At 34.7% G+C, this 15,624-nt stretch overlaps 1 protein-coding gene across 5 annotated transcripts in view; it reads right to left on the bottom strand.

Annotated features, from left to right (window-relative positions):
• BRD1 (bromodomain containing 1) overlaps window positions 1–15,624 on the bottom strand; it is a 60,678-nt gene that overhangs the window by 17,144 nt on the left and 27,910 nt on the right. For 3 of the 5 annotated variants that reach the window (XM_032105537.1, XM_032105539.1, XM_032105542.1), the window contains 4 exons: window positions 15,024–15,152; window positions 13,749–14,061; window positions 12,721–12,981; window positions 9,023–9,511 (listed from right to left, as the gene is read on the bottom strand). In XM_032105537.1, coding sequence (XP_031961428.1) covers window positions 9,023–9,511; window positions 12,721–12,981; window positions 13,749–14,061; window positions 15,024–15,152 — 1,192 coding nt within the window. The remainder of the gene's footprint in view (window positions 1–9,022; window positions 9,512–12,720; window positions 12,982–13,748; window positions 14,062–15,023; window positions 15,153–15,624) is intronic. The other 2 variants (XM_032105540.1, XM_032105541.1) reach the window with 2 other exon arrangements.

Below are 15,624 nucleotides of genomic sequence, written 5' to 3'. Positions count from 1 at the left end.
ATAGCAAAGACAGCTCAGTATGAGCCCATGATGTGGCACCTACACACCAAACAGTGGCACCTTTGAAGATCCTAACCAGAAAATTTTAACCTTTAAAGGTTTAAGTGACACAGAACAAATACAGTTTGGTGGCTCAATGAATAGCCTATTTGATGCGTTCCAAAAGAATGCCAAAGAATTCATCTTGTAACTACTAATTTTCTTCAAATCTGAGAATTAAGATGCGTCTCTGGCTAATCAGATGAGACTCTGCTACAAGAGCAAAATCTGATTTGCACAACAGAAAGGAAAACTAACCAACATTTAGTAACTACAGCTTCCATAAGAGAAGGATCGTATGTTGCTCTGCACTACAACAGGATCTCTATACTGTAGGATGATTGTTCAAGGCATTTTAAAATATGCAAGTGGGAGGCAACCTTAGTGGAGGAGTTTGAAAACACTCCAGAAAACTCTGAAACGAAAAAAGAGCATACAAGCAGAAACATTTCTCAAAAAAAAAAAGTTACGACTTCTCCTAACACAGTATCAGCTGTTCCACTGGTACAGACTGATGAGGCAGTAGAGTAGAAAATGTCATTAAAAAGTGCATACACAAAATCTGAAAAATTCAAAACTAACTTTACAAACTGAATTCTTGAATCAGCTTTGGTTTATGTAATTTATGACACGTGAAACACACAGAGATGATTGTAAAATACAAGCTTTAAATGCCTGAATCACATACAGACCAATGGTATGTCATTCAGGATCCAAGAAATTACTACAGAAATTTAGTAATATTTAGGACCATTTACTTCTAATTACCTTGGCAAAAACTACTTAAGAGGATTTAAGATCAGAATCTTTTTTCCAAACAGTAAAGATCCCTTAGAAAGGAACAAATTTTTTTACACATTTTCCATTTGAAGATTTTTACTTTCTCGCCTACAAAATCCTGATATAAATGAAAAAAAACTTTAGAGATTTCTTAAATACTTCAATTAATTAAGATGATCTTAATTCTTAACTTATATAATGAAAAAGCAGGATAATTATTTATCAACATACTGAAATGAAAATTCTAGTGCCTAGCAGTCTTTCAGAGCAGCCCAGCAGGACGGACCTACACGTACAAAGAGAGGCTATTTCATTCCTGAATCAAGCTGTTCCTAAATGGAACTAACTTTTGCAAATTAGTATCTACAGGATTTTATACAGAGCTTTTATCAACACTTTTTTTTTTTCTTCATTTAAAGTAAGGGTTTCCCTGTAATTCTGAAAACACAACTTTTGGATATGGTATCCAAAGAAAAGAGAACAGATGGACAGAGAACTCCAGAGCTCTCATACATAAGCAGCTCCAGCAATCCTGTTCTATTAAAAATAAGTAATTTAGCATTTATTTGCCTTCTACAGCTATTTAGGAAAACTGGTCCTTAATTTGTACCTCTTTCTAGGACAGGGATCAGAAAACAAAACTGAAGTTGCTACTTGAAAGAAAGATCAAGGCAGAGATCTGCCACTCCTGAGATAACACAAGGACACCACAGTAAACTGCAAATCTTTGAATTACTTCAGTAAGTTACACAGCTGCATTCCCAGCCCTAATTTTCCAGGCCTTTTTTACCTTGAGAGGTACCTTATGCAGGGAGATTAAAACTTCATGTGATTCAGTATAAAAGATCCAGTGCTTTACAGCCTCCTTCTATGATAGCTTGCAGCATACTTGAGGAAGTGCACGACCTGAAACCTTTGAGACTGAAACATCATACTAAAAAATTATTGCAGCCTAGCAAAAATTAACAGTGCTTCCTATCCTAAGATTGTCTTCCTGGCTTCATCGACAGGAGCTGCAAAGACCAAACGAGATGTTTCACTGCTCATGCAGTTAACCTGACAGTGCTTGAAGCATCGTCAAGAGAAAATAATCAAGAGCTATTAAATACCAGCTCAGCTTTGCTATTTTCAGGCAACACTGAACAAATGAGTTAAAATAAGGCTGACTTGCATGTTCATATCTGTGTCTAGTCAGATGAATCTGTAGTTGCTTTTTTCCCCTCAGACCTAAAGTACTTTTATCGTCAACACAGAATTTTTTTAGAGAACTCAGGAGTTAGCCATGCATATCAGATGAAGGTTAGTTCTCAGCATCTGCTTTTCTCTCCACTTTTTTCCAGTGACATGCTGTTAGGAAGTAATTTCTGAGCATTATTACAACTTTGGAGGGAAGAGAAAAAGGAAAAGTCAAGGAAGGAAATAAAAATAAAAGGAAGGAGAAGAGAAAACAAAATCAAAGTGGGAGCATTACCACATTAGGATAGCATGGCCTGTCAAAGTGACAGCATGACCAATGACTGCTGTTTTGGTAGCAACAAGAAAAAGCAACTTTGCTTCAATTTTACCCATTCTCGAGTACTACACGTTTCTTTGTATGGGATAGCTTCTTAATGTGCACACTTCCCCTGTGCATGCCAAAGGACCTACATCTGGGTACTACAATGGGAAACATAGAAGAGAGCTATTCAATTGAAACCATCCCAAAATACTAGACTGCATCTACGATACAGTGAACGAGTACATGATACCATAATTACTCTTCATGGAGGACATCCCTTGTGCATGCAAATACATAATCTAGTCTCTTCTCACTGAGTGGAAAAAGGGGAAAAGAAAAAAACCCCACAAACCACAAATCCACACACAAACCTTCTCTGAGAGACATTAATTTGCACTCAACCATACTGTGTAACCTGTACCACTCTCTCCACTCACAGCAGAATGGGCCTTAAGTGACTGGTACTTTCGCCTGCCAGGTTCAGTGCCTGACACTACTGTTGGAGTCACTGCATTAACCTTTTCTATTGTCCACCTCTTAAATCAGACCTGTAGGTCAGTATGTGGGGTTTGGACTAGATAACCTTTGAAGGCCCCTTCCAACCCAAACTATTCTACGATGTTCCAAATAGTCAGCTGACTTGATCCACTTTGGTACCTTCTGTGTCTGGTACAAGGGGACTTCACGATATCTAAGCCTGTGAATTTGAAGGTAGATCATCTATACTCAGCCCCAACACCATGGCAAGTGTCTTCTTAAATAAATTAAGAACACACTTATAAAAAGCATGTGTGAATCTCCAAATTCACTAGCTTTTTAAATATCTTCAATAAACCCCACAGTTCTGTTTACCATCTGCACCACACAGAAAAAAATAGTCTTAAATGTCACAGATGAAGCACATAGGGGACTATGACATTTAATTTTTTAGAAAGCCAAACCTGGGCCAAGAAATGAGCTAAGTATCAAAAAAAAAAAAAAAAAAAAAAAAAAAAAAAAAAAAAAAAAAGAAAAAGAAGGCAATACCCAAACACAGCAAAATGCTCCACAATTCGTACAGCATCAAGAAAAACAGAGGGGCTTCTACAAATATTTATTGCAGAAGATTTGGTTATAATCATCTTAGAAAACACAGCAATTGTTGGGTTAATAATTAAGTTAACTGGATTAGTGATGTCCAAGAACTTTAAGTTGGGTGTTAATAATTAATATCTTAAAAATACCCCAAAAGACAACACTTTCAAAGAAATTAAGATGTTTAAGACCCAAGAAAAATTTCGAGAATACTAGTGTATAATGTATCTTACACATGCACACATGTCACAAGCCTTGAAAAAAGCACAAACTTGCCATTTATCCAAGTGTTCATCAATCCCCACCATTCTAAACTATGTTGCTCCAACTCCCTCTATTTTAGTAATATAAATCAAGAAAAAAGAAAAGGATTTTTCACAGTCAGGAAGTTAACACTACGATTATTTATATGAAATAAAACCAAAAGGAACATTTATTTTCTTAAAAGTCATTGCGAGTTTTGATTGGCATAAATAATTTCCTACCCCTTCTTTCTGCCTTATGCACTTATTTTATTCTACGTGTATTACAAAAACCCTCCCCTACCTCCCAAAATGTTCCCAGAAATTCAGTTGGCAGAAATTTTCCTAAGGCTGCCAGAACTCCTGTCCAAACTTTGAGTGAGTCAAAAACAAATGAAGAAATGCAGCAAGGTTCTTTTTTTTTTCCCCCTAATTTCTCTCCTTAATTTGCTTTATTTTCTGAGCAAATGGTCCTACGTTTCCCAGTGGCCTATCAACCCGTTAGAAAACCAATCAATCAAACTCATCCTGACAACTCAGCAGTCAGACTCCTGTAGTTCCCATATCTCAACACTGACAAATTTAACAATCCTGGGAATAATTCCTTTTAGGCCTTCCCAATGTCTAATACTTTGCTTGCAAATGCACCTTAAAATATTTTATGTTTTCAAACCTCCTTAAGTCAGGCAGCTAAAGTTCTTAGACATCACTAAGTGCTCAAATAACTAAATTTCACATCAGACTTCACATGAAACAATCACTATGCACTTAAAGACAACAAATCAGGACTGTGGATCTGTCAATAGATCGAGTGAAATTGCTGCACTTGACTCATGAATAGAGATTATAGATAGATAGATAAACATGCACATGTACTATCTTTCCTGTATAGGCTAACCAGAAGAGCAACTATACCAATTTGTTTGGGTTTTTTGGCTGAGGAACCTTTATTTTAGTTTTTTAATTTATTTCGAGGACGTAAATTTCTTAGATGTGCATGGTTTAGTTTCACTTCCTCCATTTAGTGAATGGTAACTGAATGCTGCGCACATAAAGCCTGACTTTTAGCCAAACTGGGCTGTGTTCCAGAGAGGCAAAGATTTATTAGAAATCAAGTACTCAAGAATTAAAAAAATAAACTGTGTTCCATTTCACTCCAGGCATAATCTCTACTCTTACATCAAATTAAGTAATAGTGGTCATCACTACATTACATCACATCATTAAATTCTATCAAATGCAAATGGCATTCATATTCAGGTTATTTGCAGGCAGTTCTTAAGTGCCATCATTTTGTAGTAGTCAAGCAGAAACAAAGTCAGCCCAACATTTACTAATAGACTTAATAAGGAATCTTTGTTGTATACTGATAACTGTATGTGAAGTATATATTAAGAAATGATAAATTCCCCCACTCTATGCTTTTCACTGTGTGAAGTATTCTGTTTCAGCGATCCACATTCTAGATATTTATTTACATCTGCTTCAGTACCCTGAGAAAATCTGTATAGCTGGAAGCAAGAATATGAAGTAAATTACATACTTCATTGAAATCTTCTATTACTGCTATTTGGCCAAGAAATAATAGAAACACAACATACTGCACTATAATAATCACTATTTGAAATCCTGATTCTGTGATAAGTTACAGTGGTTGTTTTAGGATAGTGTATTTTAAATACTTAGTTTCTAATTAAAACAGAGAGTACTATAACAGTTAACTCTGAATTATTAACCCAAATTTACGAAAGCTTAGAGATGATTGATAACACCAAATACACATGCAAATTTCATCTGATCATAATCTAGCATTTTACAATGTTAAAAAAGGTTTCTTAAAACAATACTTTGTTCCATCTGCTATCTTACATAACTGATACAGGCAGATTTTTTAATGGCCAGTAAATCTGCCTTCTATTCATTAATCAGTTTCATTTTTCTCTGATGTAATAACTGCACCAACTATTTCCCCGACAAAAACGATTTAAGTATACAATGGCTATTTAGAAAAGGTCATTGAACTTGGTCACAGTTGACTTGACATGCCCAACCTTCAAGAATCACACATCAATCTCTGATGTCACCAAAATTTCCTAAGTAAAACCAACAATTTTTTTTTTTAAATTGTTGCTAGATACCATGTGAAGCAAACCCAAAATACATCAAGTATGTATGGGAAATTTTTAAACACGTTTCCACTATGTAGCTGTCAGCTTCCACATAGCAACTACGAAGACAGATGTGCTCTGTGATAATGCCCTAGCAGAGCACTAGAAAATTTAAATTTAAGATTACACTACACTACTGCTTCATGTATTTTAAAGATTCAAATATAAAAGGTCAGAGTATTGAAAGGAACTGTTTTCAGTCCTCTTTGAAGGTTAAGTCATATTGTTCAATATGACTGAAAAAGAGCTGGCATTTCAGTAATCTTGTGTATGAAAACCAACAACACTTACAAAGGAGTGTGTCAGTGGATCCTGTGTGTGTCCTTGAAAATAACTGGCAAAAACGCCAACCCCAAATGTAAGTCAAAAGAGCACAATAAAAGCACTCTATAATAGTAGTGAAACAACCAAGTAGGTATGGTTTTACTCAACTAAATAAACTTTAGAGTCTTCCTTTGAACTTCATCATGTAAGAATACAGGAGTGACAAGAAAGGAGCAAACACTGAAGAGACTGTACAGTACAGGACAGAAAAGACAAGACATCCTTAAATAATGCCAAAAACCCTCACACTGGCTATGAGTAGGTAAGAAGGAAAAGAAGATGTGACAGTGCTGCTCTCGACCACTTAAAATGTCAATGCTTTGCATATTAAGCAAAGTTCTTTTTAATGACTTTTTCTATATCCACTAAAATTAAGGATTTTTAACATTCACACCATTCAAAAAACTGTGCAACAATAATTCATTTTCAACTGCAGGGACTTCCCACAAAGCTGCTAACTCATGTCAACGCACATAAGAAGCCTGTGGCATGCCTTTTCCTATGATTGGGTGGCTTTGGAAAAAGCTCTGCTGGATTCTACTGAATAAAAACATTTTTACCTACAGCATGAGATTAAATTTTGTAAAAAATAAATAGAAATAATGTATTACTGTATACATGATCTGATGCATTTTTATCATAATACAGACATCTGCATGAATCAACATAGCTGCATACACAAAAAATCTTAACTGTTTTTGAATTTTGGTAAGTATCTGACGTTTGTGCTAGTTTCCTGCTGAACTGTAGCTCAAGATAGCTGCCAACTGCAAATTGCTTGAATTAGTATGGAGACACGAATTTGAAAATAACATGAGGAATAAAATTTCCTTTGTGAAAGCAAAATGTTTGGTTGCAAACAGGAAACCTAATAAAAGGAGTAAGATCTGATAAGCTGCCACACCTGTATGAACCATATATGTTTAAAAAACAAGATGCTATTAAAGAATAACTAGAACATTTTCAGGTGAATATTAACTGGCTAAATTGTTTCAATTCATTCTTCTTGAACAAGTAGAAATTCTAACTATGAATGCCCCCTAAGTATTTGTTCTACATAGATTTAATTCTGTTTATATCTTTACTAGCTTCAGGAAGAGACTACATAATTTAGTTTTAAAATAACAACAGAAAAATCTCGGAGCTTCTGGATTTTATTCCTGGAACTGGGTTGTTTGTTTTGAAGCTAATCAAAAGCACATTTGCTCCACATACACCTAACTCCAAGAGAAAAAGAAGCAAAATAGCTGAATTTAAACATATTCAGAAATCTGGTGGGTTTTGGTTTTGTTGCTGCCTTTTTTTTTCCCTTTAAGAATTAAGTTAGCTTTCTTACAAAATAAAAACCTTTTCTTTCCCCCAAAGAAAAAATTCACAATGTTCAATATAAAAATTTCAAGGAATTAGTACTAATTCCTGGTGTAATCTAGCACAAAATGATTCACTGTGTGTGATAAAATGCAATCTATATACAGGTACATAATGAAATTATCTAGATTATAAACTGGCAAATTAGGATATTTGGAAACCAAAGCTTTTTATATTATTAATAAACATTAACTTATTTCTATAATCACACTACCTTCACTTGGCTCTTACTTCAGAACCAAAGTACCAGACCAAATCTGCATTCTCTTTCCAAGGTGTCAGGAAAAGGAATGGAATTTGAGGCTTTCCAAAGAAGAAAACCAAACAGAACCCCAAAAATACAAATGAAAGAGACTTCCCCCCACTAAATCTTACATAACATCTTCTCATGCCATGATTCCAGCATTAGAATCATTAGTGTCTCCACCTGATCATTCAAAAAACCCCAGCTAACCAACTAACTAAAAAAAAAGCACCACCCCCCACCCCAAAAAATCCCACAATTCAAAACAAAAAAATTCCCACCAAACAAACAAAAAAGAAACAACATAAAAATCGACAATGCTCCCCTTTTCCCTCCAGATATAAGCCCCTCTCCTTCCTCAGCTTTTGGAGCACATCTTCACACAATGTTAAACTCCTATCTCTTTCATTCAAAGACAACTCCCCACACGCTGTTTTCATATCTGCTAAGGGTTCCCAACATGACAATGAAAGAGTACTTATTTCATCCATAGCAATAGCCACGGATGACAGGGAGATATCCGTAAGTAATTTCCTTATGCTCCTTTTATTCCTCAAAGGTTTTATACAAACTTCTCAAATTAGTAGAACTAAGGTGTGCTAAGTAAAAGATGTGATTAATGTCTTGAGCTGTTCTGCACTAATGTATCAAGATAACATTTTCTTTAAAATATCCTTTAGAGAAGTCTCTTTAAGAGCATAATCTTCCACTCAGATCCTTCAATTTCACTTAAAGTGAACAGACTAAAGAAAAAAAAACCACATGAAGTGTCATTTTACTTTGGGATTTTAACACTTCCATAAAATACATAGATATATAAAGTGCCTCATACACAGTCATCAGTTTCATAATGTTAAAATATGCTTGGAGTAACACTTGGCAAAATGAAATCATACATGGCACAAGTATTTTTCATGCTCCTGCTTACAAGCCTTCTCTTTTTGGCACCGTATGTCAAGTTTCCATGGAATTTAACAGGAAAAAAAGCAGCTGATTAATCTTTCCTACAGGTTTCAACTAAAGAAAAAAAAAATCACGCACCCGTATGTGTAATCTTAAAAACTGCATCATGAAACCAAAGAACCCAAACTTGGTTCAGTAGGTGTTACTGTCAAGGGCCAACACAAAAATGAGTAACCATTTTCTCAACTATAACTACTCAACTGTGAGGACAGCCTGTTTCAAGTCCTAAAATCCGAAGATTAACAACCACACGTACGTAAAAATTAACAGGTATATTAACTTTCCAGATGCATCCATTCAAATAAGTTTTGTAAACATTTACCTGTATCCAAGCGCTTTACAGGGGACTCATCATCAACCTCAGAATCTCCACATGCACTCCTTGATCTTTTCCTTGGGTGCAGAAGTGTCTCCAACCTTGGAAGGACTACAGACAAAAAGGTTTTGGTCCCTAGCTGTGGAGAAGTTGGCTGGGTTTCAGTGTTCTTTGCAGACTTTTGGGGGCTTATACTTTTCGATTTGCAGAAGAGAATGGATGTACGTCTGTTTACATCAGTTGATGACTCAGCTACAGCAGAAACAGTCGACTCATTGAGATTACTGTCAAGTAAGTGTTCTGGAGTGTGTCCATTTATTTCTTTCTGAATGGAAGTGCTATATAATTCATTATCAAATTTTACTCTTTTGTAAAGCTTACTCTGCTCTGGATTGAGTTCTACTGGTTTGAGGGTTGGTGGTTCTGAATTAGTCTCCAAGTTTGAAGGAAGAGGTAATGCATCTGATGGTTCAAGTTTAGGGGGAGATTTATCTCCTGAAAAAATTATAAATAGAGTGTGATTTTTGAAAACCTGTAGTTATAAAGTCTATTATAAAACTCACTATAAATGTGCAGCCCACCAAATAAATTGTTGTCTGGAAACAAAGCATAACATTTTAAAAACAAAACTTGTCTAGCAACAATCTGTCCTAGTTAGTAGTTCCTACTTTTATACTGGGAATGTAACAGGGGTAGAGAAGAAGATGTTTATAGTTGGTGTTAACAATTTATACCTGGATAAGTACTTTTTTCCTCTCATGCAGTTATGTTAGTTTCATTAACTAAAAACTACAAAACCTATTTTTTCATTAGAAAGTTGGGGTGGTGGATCATTATCTGTTAAATGCAATTATACTGCCATTCAAGTAAAATTTTTGATAATATACATTTTAATCTATTTCATCTTATCAATATTCACCTTATCTGCCTATGAAAAATTTTATCAGATAACCAGTAAAAAAAAAATAAAAATTTTGTAACCTATTCTACTTCAGTGAACTAAAATGTGTTACAAAATCTACACAAGGGTATGATTTGTAAAGCTGTTTTACAGTTGTGACCAGAAGTTTTATCTACCAAAAGGAAAAAGTAATAAAAAATGGGGGAGAAAAACCCAACACCCCCAAAACCTTGCATCTTGATTAGCCACTAGTTGACAAGTAACACACTTCACAATGCAGACTTGATAGGAGAAATCAGAAAAACCACCCTCTACCGTTTCTCTCCAGGCCCCTTCCCCCTGCCCCATATTTTAATTTTTTTTAATATGATCATGTCCCACTCAGTTTCCCTAAATCCATGCTGGGAAAAGACAATAGAGATATGACAGTGGGTGTATAAAAGTAGTTTCAGTTTTTCATTGCAAGTAATTGGAAAGAAAATAAACATTCTACCATTGCAGCATACCCTGATACGAACAGAAGGATGTCCTAACCCATAATTATCAACTCAAAAAGATGTTAAAACCCTTCTAGCTTCCAAAATAGAAGACAATACTTATTCTAGAGTAACTGTATAATACCAATGTATTATTTATGTTATCACATAAAATATTTAAACTTAGTTAAATTTTCTATGCCACCTGAAGAAAGGCATAAAATCCCCAAGCATTTAAAGTTCTCTATTTGCAGTCTGTTGTTTGGTTTTGGCCCAGCAATGTTCACTTGGAAATCAATGACTTCTAAGTGCAGAAAAATCTCTACCCTGTTGTTTAAGGTTTAATCAAATAATAGCATAGTTCATATTAAAAATACCTATTTTTACAATACAGTGGGACTGTGCTCACATCATTTGAAGGCATGCAGGTATTAGAATTGGTAACTAATATTTCAGGAAAACAGAAGAATGAAATGTACAGTCAGATAAGCACATTTAAACTACCAGCAATCAAAAAATGCTATAGTTTAGAATCTCCAAGGTGACTTTCTTTGTGAACAAATTCTGATTTTCTTACAAGTAATTAGAAAATATTCAAAAAAATATTTAAGAACATAAAACCACTTGAGAATTATTTAGAAATAAAACCTAAATTTCATGGGGTTATTCTGGTACCGTATTTTTCAGATGATCCGAGACTGGAAACTGAATTGCAAGGAGGGGTAGTTCACAGCTCTACCAAAGTCACCGCCTGTAGAGATCCTGGGCACAGGATTCTAATACTTTTCTTATCTTTTTTTGGGCAATTTGTTTTCTTTACTCGTCTATGTACCTTCCATTTGAGAACTGAAATTTGAACTAATTATTATTACTCTTCACTAGATCAGAACCGTAACAACAATGCCAATCAGCCCTGGATCATGCCTTTCATTACACTTTATTTAAAAAGCTGTAATATACTGTAAATATAAGAAAAGAGCTACTGCTCACTTTGGACTATTTTTTTCACAAAAAATAGCTGAAGTGAAAGGCTGTGGCACAAAAAGGTTAAGCTACAAGTAAGTTGTGGATTCATTCACTGCCAAAACTCACATTCCTAAAGGACTATTTTAATACCATCATCACTTGAAAATTAAAAACAACACCCAAATTAAAAAAAACCAATCCATTAAACATTTTGAGAACACTTAAAAGCCTCAGAACAAGATAATGCGCTGATTCATGTATGCTTTTTCTAACGATGCTCAAATCTCCAGCAAGTTCTATGTTTGCAATTAAACACTAAGTTGCTGTTTGAATGGCAGTTAAGGACAATCATTTTATTGACTTCACCTTCCAAAAATTTTGAGAGCATCAAGCTGCAACAGAGAGAGACCATTTTATTTATTACCGTGCTTCCACTTTCCCTTGAGCTCTTTCCTCCTCCTATTCAATGCACTTATTCAAAAATGAAACCCATCTCTAACTGTCCTAAAGAAAAAGTTTAGTTTCTTAGAGCTAATCATGAAACAAAGTCAACAGAATTCTTATTTGAGTGACAGATTTTTTCTGCATCATTTAAAAATGAGCAATAAAAACCTCCGAAACTCATTTAGAAGTTAAAAATGCAAATAAGATATTCAAATATGAAATACGAAGTTAGTCCTAGCACACTGCTCTCACTGAAATCAATGGCAATTAGCCAAGAGTAGATGCAGTTCTGAGACAAATGTTTTGAGGAGGAAGAGAAGAAAAAGGGGAAGAGCTGGGTAGATACAGCTGACTTGATACATGAAATTTGTTAGGTCTTATCAATAGTTAGCTTTATTTAAAATAAATAAATAAATAAATAAATAAACAACCCCAAAACCTACCCATCCTCCTCCCCAGAGTCTAGAGCAGAGAATAAAAAAGGCTAAAAACACAGTACAACAGCCAGAGTCTTCATTACCATTGACCAAGGCTCACATGATCCCTAATACATATTTCGACATTTAAGTGTATTTCCGAAAGTACAAAGATATTTTTCACTCAGCCATTTCCAACTGCTTTTCCTATGAGATTGTTTGCACTTTCACTTTGTAACACTTAAATTTTTAAAGCCTTGCTACCATGAAAAATAACGGATGGAGGTTTTTTTAAGAAGATCATTCTATTCTTAAAATATTTGTTGTGATTAAGCAGCTATTTGCATATTTCAAAACTAATATTTTAATTTTAAAATCAGTATTTTAAACGTAACGAATATTAATTTATCAAACTCTTTAATTCACATTATTATTCACATTACAGCACCTGACTAAAATGGTTCAGAACAGTACTCATTTAAACATGGTTTACAATCTTACCTTCTTCTTCTCCATCTTGTTCTAATGCTGCACTTTCTTCTTCGAAACTTCCAATACCTGATTCTATTTGGGGAGCCTGGTTGTGTTGCTGACTTAGTTTGTTGCGAATAATGCTGATTTCTTTCTTTAACAGCTTTGCTCTTTTGCTCCTTGACCCACTGGATTTCATTGCACAGGTGAGATCAAGTTTTTCTAGCAGCTCTCTCAGCTGTTCTTCCAAGGACATATGTGCTCTGTTTGCAGGATTCAGTAACCTATCCACTGAAGTCAAAACACGTACAATTGAAAACATGTTAGCATTTCCCAGAATATTTCTCAGAATAATAATACCAAGAGGAGGAAAAAAAATCACATGCGAAAATAAAAAAATACTGTCAAAAACCTGTTTAGATTAGAGTCAGAAATGGTGAAATATTTCCTACTATATATTTACTATTTTTCTTAACCAGCATTTTGCTCAAAAAAACTACATAGTAGAGCAAAGAAGTAAAAGGTCAGAAGGAAGACATAATTAATCCTTCCCACTCTAATAGATTAATTCCTTCTTGCTAAAGAAAAGGACAAAATTACAGTTATAAAAGAAATGTGTTAATTATTCTCCTCCACTGCCCAACCTTAGAAAACTCATGTGTATGTCAAAAGAATAAATTTTAATTCCTAGCATTACAAACGTGCTCAATTTTTTAATATAGTAGGTTATTTAAAAATATACTGAGCTTTATGAACACTGGTAGTCATTTTCCATGTCTTACATCATGTGAAAGAAAGCAATCAACTTAAAAACCTTTTCTGTGTAAGTTGTTACATTAGGCTCTGACTGTGCCAAAATCAGAATCCAGATGGCACTGATGTCTAACGACAGATCTGGTAGAACAGAAACACCATAATCTTTCAAGCAGTGTTTTTAATGGGGGATGGGGAATCTAGTTAGCAAACTGAACAGCAACAATCCTAAACATCTGTATGGAACATACGCTCTGTGCGCAATGAAAAATGCAACTTCCAAAAATAATCGAAAAACATCTTACCATCTTCCCAGGAGAAAGGCTGGGGTGACTCAAGTTTAGGCCTTTCCGGTAAGTGCATTCCAGTTTCATTGTTATAGCCAATTCCTTCAGCATCTCGCCTGGCTTGCCTGAGAACTACACCTCCTTGATCTCGTAACCGCACTGCAGCTCTATAAAATATTGTATCTTTTGCATTGTATTTCATACAGTTATCTATGATAAGATTGAAGTCTTCTTCAAACTCAGCGAGGTTTTTATAGCCTTGCGCTTCTAACCGTTTTCGCATGGTAGAGAAATCCATAGGATGTTTAATATGATCCAAATAGTCTGGAACCTTTGAATAAATATTTAAAACACAAATGGGTAAAACTGTCTTGTTACAGCCAAAGCAGCATTAGTTACTAACTGATCCACTTAAATGTATTTTGTAATACCTCAATACAAGAAATTAAAAATGTAACTTAGAATTGCACATCTTGATGTTGCAAACATTTGCCTGCCAACAGAAGTTTACATATTACAATATTCTGCATCTTGGGTAACAAGTTTGAGCTCTCCTGAGAGACGCTGAAACTACTTTTTTTTTTTTTTTTTTTTTTTTTTTTTTTTTTTTTTTTTTAGTTCTGTGGTTTTGTGTACTCCTACTTCCAGGCAACTAGTGACAGGACAAGGGGACATGGCCTCAAGTTGTGCCAGGGGCAGTTCAGGTTGAATATCAGGAAAAATTTCTACACTGAAAGAGGGCGGTTAAGAATTGAACAGGCTCCCCAGGAAGTGGTGGAGTTGCCATTCATGAAGTGTTCAAAACAAATGATGTGGCACTTTGTGATATGGTTTAGTTGGCATAGTGGTATTAGGTTGAAGACTGGACTTGATGATCTTGGAGATCTTTTTCAATCTTAATGATTCTATGCATAATAAACAGATGTGCATGCAGTATATGCACACACACACACACACGCACGTATAGCTAAGTCTGTCTAGTTTCACCTTCAAGTACGAACATAGTATCTGCATTTCAATTTTTGATACCCTTCAAATTTGCTTTACCAAAATCATCTTATTGAAAAATATCAATATGTACCAAACATTCCATAGAAGTATTTCCCAGAAACTATTTTGGTATGTAAACATGCAAAGGCTTTCATAGCAGTAAACCGTAACTCATAATGTTAATTATCAGAATAAAGATTAAAAGGTAACACTGTTTCTAACTCTGCATGTAATGACTCATTTCTTGTACTTAAGTGCCACCAAGCCATACATAAACACCAGGAAACACAGCTGCAAACGTACCTCTTTAAGGTTCACTGGCTGAGCAAATATTCGAGCAGAATCCTTTTCCTGCAGCTGATCCAGAACCGATCGCAGAAGGACAGTGAATGGAATAAGCTGAAGTTCCATTGTAACCTGCTCAATCTTGACCTAAAGAAGTAACAGTCATCCAATTGAGCATTTTTCATTAACAATCTGTATTAAAGTTGTTTTGCAGCAATAGTATAGTATTTTAGATAAGAAATAAAATACAAATACATTTAAATAAATTAGTTCAGTACTACTTTCAGTATCATCAGCTGGCATTTGTCTGACATAGGTTTTCAGCTAATGATTTTATAAGAAAAAAATCATTCTCATTCCTACAACTCCAGCTTCCCAGAACTCAAAATTTGTATTTTATAGGTAAGAATTCTGTTACACTTTTACATGTATTTTTTTGAAAAGATGTTACAAAATAACAGCTTCACAATTCACCAACAATGTGAAAATAGTAAGAATTTAAAAGTAACATGTTTCAAATTAAATTTCAGTTATACTGCTAAGTTCAAAGTTTAAAAAGAGAATCTGATTTACAGGCTACATAAGACCAAAACAAAGAGTAATTGGAAAGACAATGTTC

The sequence above is a fragment of the Corvus moneduloides genome, chromosome 4, assembly GCF_009650955.1.
Source record: "Corvus moneduloides isolate bCorMon1 chromosome 4, bCorMon1.pri, whole genome shotgun sequence".
In the NCBI taxonomy this organism is placed as follows: domain Eukaryota; kingdom Metazoa; phylum Chordata; class Aves; order Passeriformes; family Corvidae; genus Corvus; species Corvus moneduloides.
Note: the sequence above shows the minus strand (reverse complement) of the source record. Positions and strands in the feature narration are given on the sequence as shown.